Source organism: Arachis stenosperma, chromosome 5 (genome assembly GCF_014773155.1).
Source record: "Arachis stenosperma cultivar V10309 chromosome 5, arast.V10309.gnm1.PFL2, whole genome shotgun sequence".
Taxonomy (NCBI): domain Eukaryota; kingdom Viridiplantae; phylum Streptophyta; class Magnoliopsida; order Fabales; family Fabaceae; genus Arachis; species Arachis stenosperma.
Genome location: NC_080381.1, coordinates 3,815,325 through 3,822,652, shown reverse-complemented (window position 1 = coordinate 3,822,652; position 7,328 = coordinate 3,815,325). Strand labels below are relative to the sequence as shown.

Below are 7,328 nucleotides of genomic sequence, written 5' to 3'. Positions count from 1 at the left end.
CTTTTTATTTTTTAATATTTTTTTAATAAAGTGACAATTAAATTATAAAAAAATTTAATTTTAGACTAATTATTTTTTTTAAATATTGATTAGATTCTCCACCTTAATAAATAATAAATATGTATGTCTTTTCGTCAATAAATAGTCTAAAATAAAAATAAAATTGTTTATGTATTTTATTATTTAAAATAGTGATGTTTTATTGTTACTACATGAACATAAAAATAATGTAGTTTTAAACAGTAAAATATTATTATTATAAAATTTCATTCCAAAAAAATTTATTTACGTGACGATCTTTTATAAATAAAATATTACAGTAATTAACAATGTATATAAACATTATTGTTAAATTTTACATGATAAATTAATGAAACCACATAACGTATTCATCATTTATTATTGTAGAAGACCAAATTAATAAATTTTTTTCTTTAAAAACTAATTAATTGGACACATTTTCGAATCTAGCAGTTACTTTACTCTATTTTTTTATTCAACCCTTCACTATATTTTCTTTCTTTTGAGGTGTAAAATTTTGTTCCATTCTCCGGTTTAATTTTTTTTTTCTACTATATATTTAGAGAAAAATGTTCAAATTGTTGGCATAATTTTTTACTCCATCAAACTCTATAGGAGCTTTAGTTTTTAAGGATTTTTATTATGTGCCAATTTTATTTTAATTTTTTTTAAATGATTTACTTTATGTGAAAAAAGACAGAAGTACTGCTGTAGCAATCAAATGGGGATGTTATATTATCAACCCTTTCAAAGTTTGTATTACCATAATATTAGTTTTATTTTTAGTGCATTATTATTAACATATTATTTTCGGCTTAAGGAAGAAATAGTAAAACTTTATTTTCCGACATGAAAACGACTTGTCACACTAAATTAATAGAGAAAGTTTAAGGATTTTTATTTTTTTCTACTCCTTTGTTTCAATTTTCAAATTGTAGGTAACCAAAGCCAAAAGGTAATTAAATAACCTTGTTATTATATATACACACCATGATTCACCTTCTTTATTTATTAAGTGACATATACTCCATTCTCTAAAAACTACCAATTAAGTAAAGAAAGAAAAATTGAGTAAATTAAAACAGCAATTTTTAGAGTCAGTAATTTTAAATATTTTTAGTTATTATTTAATTAATTAAAATATTAAATTATTTTTAACAAATAAATTTTACTAATTTAATTTATATATAAATTTTAAAAAATATAGATAAAATTATATTAATTTATATGTATAAATTCTTATAAATATAGATTTAAATTATATATTTTTTGTACAAAATTTTTATAAATATGAGTATAAATAATTATTGATTAAATACTGACAAAAAATTATAATTTTTAAAAATTAAGTATTATAAACAAATATCTTTTTTTTTGTCTACAACAACTCTTTTAGAGTCATATTTTATATATTTTATAAAGAATGTCCATATCACAGTTAAAAAAATAAAAATACTAAATGCAATATAACTTAATTATTTGAGAAAATTAATATATGTCTAACTTACAATAATTAATTTAGTAAAAAGGAATTAAAAAGAAAAAAGAGAAACCTAAAATAAAAGGCTAGAATTGAGAACTATTATGATTGAGGATTGTGAATGTGAGCCACTTCAACACCATACATAGGATTATACACTGCTGCCTGCAAATTAATCAACAAAAAATTAAAAGAGAATGATTATTATTATTAGTTTTAAAAAAATAAATAATAAATAAAAAGAGAAAATAGAAGATTCACTTTTCTTCAGTTCTTTCCAGCAATGAACGTCTTGTACCCTATTCCCATACTCTAACCTCGTAGCCTACCCTTTTTCTCTGTCATCGTCCTTATCATTTAATTATTATTATTATCATTATTTTTTTTCTTATTTTAATTATTATTATTGTTATTATTTCATTAATTCATTCTCTTCTTCCTCATTAAGTCATTATTATTATTATACAACGTCAATTCCAGTTCAAATTTCCAACTTTTTTGCCCCACCCATTTCGATTTTCCCTCAAAGTTCGATGCTTTGCTGCGTTTCAACCACACCCACCTTGTCATTTTCTCACAATGCATGATTGATTCATAGCTGAAGGCTTAGTTCTTGACACGCTGTGTTGTATGTGTTTTTTCTTACTGGTATGCTATGCTTTTTCTTCTCTCTGTTTCCCTTTCATTCTTCGCATTCAAGTGTTTGGTTTCCAAGAAAAAAAGCATTGAAAATTTGAATCAATGAACCAAATTCAGTTCTTTGTGGGTTGGGGGGGTGGGGGGGGGGGGGTGCTTAGGCACTGTTCTATGTGTTTTTGGGTCAGCATGATGAAAGTCAAAGTTTTCAGATTTTGCTAAGTTGACCTGTTCATATGAATCTTCAAAATCTTCATCTTATTGACTACTGGACGATAAATAATTCATGTACAAATTTGTATGCTTCATTCTTCTCATTCGAAATCATATTCAATGATTGATTTTTTATGCTAATTTTAGTAGGCCTTATTGGTAGGTTTTCATATTAACATTCTAAATGCAAAAAAAAAAAAAATGCAGTTTTAGATCACAATATCCAAAATTAACATTGGGGATTATGTGCTTTGATGTGAATCAGTTAGTTGGTTGATACTTTTTTTTCACAGAATTCTAAGCCTCTCTCTCTCTCTTGGAGAAATATTTTTTGGTAGTGCATTTCTTTTGTGACTACAAGACAATTTAGATTGATTTCAATGATCAACTGCATTTATTCAATTTGAGATGTTTCAATGCTACTTTCTATGTTATAGATCGCCTTTTAGCTGATAGAGTTGTGGCATTGCAGGGTATAAAGGCATAGTAATGCTTTTTACACTATACCATACCCAATAAAAGAGAAGATCATTAAAGTCTTAATAAATTGAGGCATGGAAATGGAGACTGACGACATGAGAGTCCTTTTGTAGACCGTCTATAGACGTATGGGAGGTTTATTACATTTGTTTGAGTTCAATCAGGGGAGGATGGCCAAGAAAGTTCATGCTCATAAAAGACATCAGGGTGGTAAGTGTTTATATACATATACATATATTCACAGAAATTGGTACTCATGCCATGAAAGGCTTTCTTAGAGTGCTGATAAACTACAAGGAAGCTCAATTGTTCACTATTTTATTATGGTTCGTCTCCGGAAATGAAATGCTACTAGCAGCTAATTTGTCATTTTTAAAATTTTGTTTATCGTATCATTCGTATGTCAATGTGGATAGATTGATTACTTTGTTGCAAATTTGAAGATATCTTGAGTATGCCTTGAAAATCTTATTTGATCTTTTTACTCTTATAGATTGCTTTTGGCATGTTGTTGTTTGTTATGATTTGGGGTTCTATGCAGGCCTGGAAGCTCCCCGGAATAGCCTGGATCTGCAATTAGAAACATCTCAGTACCACTGTCCAGAAGGAGAATTACCAATAGCAGTAAGATTATTTTGCTAAATGTCTGAAAACACCATGTTTCTCTCTTCTCACTCTTGAATTGAGTTGAAAGATGTATTGTGATTTGAATTTTCAGTATGACTATCAAGTAGAAGAAGACTGGTCAGAGAACATTCACTGTGGAAATATGGGTTCGATGAAAAAACTTATCAATGAGGAGCTATCCAAACGCTCAACCACCAAGCAAAATGCACCAAGCCTCGTGGCAAGGTTGATGGGGATTGATACGATGCCACCAGACACAAAATCTGTTGTTCCATTAGAAAGAACTAGTGAAATTATGGGGACAAAGTTTTCAAAGAGGGAAATGAATGGAAGGGATTCGGTTAGTCGGGGCTATTATAATTTCAATTCTTCTAGTGAAATGGAATTAGATTCATTTTATGGAGGCATAGATGATGATGATGGGTGGAGCCAAAGTTTCGGAAAACCAAGGCCACGGGAGCATCCTCAAGAAGAGGAACTCCAGAAATTTAAGAAAGAGTTTGAAGCGTATCAAGCAGCACGGTTTCTGGAGTGCTCAAAGGTTGCCGAAATCGATAGTATTCCTAGACGATTGCTTCCTCAAGAGAACCTGAACAAGGAAAATTTGACACATGATACAAGTTCACACAGAACAACCATGGAGAAACTTGCAGAACTTGATAGCCACTTGCTCAAATCAGAGCTACCCGACATTGGTGGTCCTGAATATGGTGATGAAGTGATGGAGTTAATCCCAGCTATGCAAAAGAAATCCTTTCCTTCAAGGAGTAGAACACTAAGTAGAGATTTTGAGGAGTCCTTGATAATGAAATCTTATCACAAATTTGATAGATCTTCTTCTCCGACTCGGATAGTTGTCTTGAAGCCTGGCCTTGATAGCATTTGCAATCATGAAGACAGTTGGACTGGTTCATCTGGCACTTTACAAGGCAGAAACAGTATAGCAGATTTTCTTGAGGAGGTCAAAGAGCGATTGAAAAGTGAACTACAAGGGAGAACTGTCAAGAAGGGTTCTGTGGTTCGAGGGAGTGGAATTGAGACACGTTACAATGAAAAGCCAGCTGATCCTAAACTAATAGCCCAGCACATAGCAAAACAGGTCAGAGAAAGTGCAACTAGAGACGTCGAAGCAAATTTATTCCGGTCAGAATCAACAAGGTCATATAAAAATGATATGCTGTTCAACGGACCAAGCTCCCCAGAATTTATCAACAGAGACACAAGGAGGTTCTCGTCGGAGAGGCTAAGAAATATAGGGAAAAGCGAAATGCGCATTGACCTTCCTGAGGTGACTTCTAGGAACTCGGCGCCACATGCTTTAGTCAATCACAGAGTTAGGCAAAAGCAAACAGAAGATAAGTGTTCAAATGCCACAAGCCATTGGAAAGTTTCAAAAGGGGAAAATGAAATGCAAACAGGATCTTTCAGGCATGATCCAGATGACAATGTGTTGTTCCAAAGGGACTTGTCCCCAAGAAACCTTGTAAGGTCCTTGTCTGCTCCTGTATCAGGATCAGGAACATCGTTTGGGAAGCTACTTCTAGAGGATCGCCACGTTTTAACTGGTGCACAAATTCGAAGGAAGCTTGAAGCTGTTGAAACTATTTCTGTTGATGTTAAAAAACAGAAAAAGGATAGATTCAATATCAAAGAGAAAGTCTCCCATTTTAGATATAGCCTTGGTCTAAGAGGGAGGCTTTTCGGAAAAAGGATTCAATCAATGGTAGAATCACATGGCAATGAATATGGTTCCATGGTGAGAGATGTCACCAGTGGACCGACAGTTCTATTGACCTACGGCGAGAGGCATGTAAGTTGTTATAATTTTTTACCATTCTCCGGCATTGCCTTTGAAAATTATATTTCACATTATCTGTTGTCTAACCACTGGATTTTCTGTGGTATTCTTTAGGAGAACTCCACTGAGGTACCTCCTAGTCCTGCATCAGTGTGCAGCAGTGTTCATGAAGAATTTTGGAAGCGAGCTGAATACTTAAGTCCACTATCAACTCCAGACGTTTCTTCGAGGGATGACAACATTGTTCCCCAGGTTTTCAGAGATATCAGCTCTGGTTTGAGTGGTATGATATAATTCTAACTTTAGTCTTTGAGTAATGAACTAATGATATCATAGGCTTTAATTTGCCTTAAACTTGGTTATACTACATCAATAAACTACCTTGTTTTTATATGGAACTAGCTTGCAAGATCTGGAATTGACTATTCATATTAAATTCACTTCAGATTATGATTTAATTTTTTTCTTTCAATTCTTTGACTCTCCCTTGGGTCTCAATCCAACTTTCCATTTAGATGTCGAATTCTTGCTGATAGATGATTTGGTGTTGATTTGACAGAGCTAAGGAGACAGCTCAATCAACTCGAGTCGAATGGTTCCGACGACATGACAACAAAACAGGAGCCTCTTGAATCCGAGATAGTTCAACTAGAGGATCCAGCAGAATCTTTCATAAGAGATCTACTAGTTGCCTCTGGTCTGTACTTTGGATCATGGGATAAATCTTTACTAAGAGGAGACTCATTGGCAAAGCCTATCGGTAACTTGGTATTCAAAGAAGTGGAAGCATCTGGCGAGAGATCAATCAACGAGAATGACGAAGGTTCTATAAAGGATCGGAATGAGAATATGATAAACAAGAGGGTCTTGCTTGATTTGTTGAACGAGGCACTTTCGGTTGTTCTTGGACCATCTTTGACATTATCAAGATTCAGAAGGAAAGTAAGCAACACTTCCATGATGATGGCACCACCTTGTGGAAAAGAATTGTTGAAATCAGTGTGGGAAATCATCAGTGCTTCTTTGTATCCGCAATGTGATGAAATATATCCTTATTCTCTTGATGATTTGGTGGCTCAACATTTGGGCTCAGTCCCTTGGTCTGGATTAGTATCTGAAGAGATCAATGTATTGGAAAGAGATATAGAATGTATGATAACCAATGATCTGGTTGAAGAACTCACAAAAGACATGCTCCTTTTTCGGCCTCAATCGAACCAGCAGCAGCCGAGTCTTATTACCAGGAATTCGACTAACTCGAGCTGACTTGATTGAGGCCCCATGAAAAGAAGCAGAGGTTTCCTAACAAAGAATTTACCAATTTTGAATTCTCGAATTTGAGACTTTTGGTCAAGACATTGGTGTAAAGGACATATTCTAAGAGAATTTAGTGTGAGGCATCACTTTGACAACACCATCAACACAATAAAGGGCTTTGCAGACAAGCCTTTTTCTGCAAATGATAAATCTATGCAATTTGGAAGATAATAAGAGCTTGATGATTGATATAGTTGTGTGAGTGGAATATTTTACATGAATATGTGTGTGTATATATACAGAGTATATTAGTATTTGACGTGAATGTTTGTGACAGAGGAAGCATTGAGTGGCGGTGATAGTTATTGTACATGAGTGGGAATGTATTATTTAGGCTATTTTTTCTAAGCAAAAAATTGATTGATTTATTTATGTATAGTCTTATATATTTTTAAAATTTCAAAATTGTGGGGTTTGGAATTCAATTGTTAATAATGGAATACGTGGAAGCTAAGGCATATATATTAAGCAGGACAAATTACTTCATTTATGAATTACGTAGCGATTTTCATTATAAGTAGTATTTTAGAAACGAGTCTTATTCTCTTTTAAACTAATAATGAATAAGATAATCTTGAAATAGAATTAAGTTTTGTGCTAATATTTTCTTTTATTAGTTTGGTTTTAATGTAATTTTTTCTTACATTCAAATTCTTATTTTTAATCATTGAATTAAATGAGCTTCGGTAAATGGTTTTCAACTTTTCATCCAATAACTCTACTTGTATTTTCCACAAAACACACAACTCTCTACGC

The 7,328-nt window shown here is 32.7% G+C and overlaps 1 protein-coding gene across 1 annotated transcript; it reads left to right on the top strand.

The window, feature by feature from the left end:
- Window positions 1-1,975: 1,975 nt before the first annotated feature.
- LOC130979014 (uncharacterized) lies at window positions 1,976-6,987 on the top strand. The gene is made up of 6 exons (XM_057902356.1): window positions 1,976-2,149; window positions 2,823-3,040; window positions 3,372-3,454; window positions 3,549-5,267; window positions 5,370-5,538; window positions 5,815-6,987. The coding sequence occupies exons 2-6, from the start codon at window positions 2,959-2,961 to the stop codon at window positions 6,519-6,521; spliced, it is 2,760 nt and encodes a 919-aa protein (XP_057758339.1). The 5' UTR covers window positions 1,976-2,149; window positions 2,823-2,958; the 3' UTR covers window positions 6,522-6,987.
- Window positions 6,988-7,328: the final 341 nt, after the last annotated feature.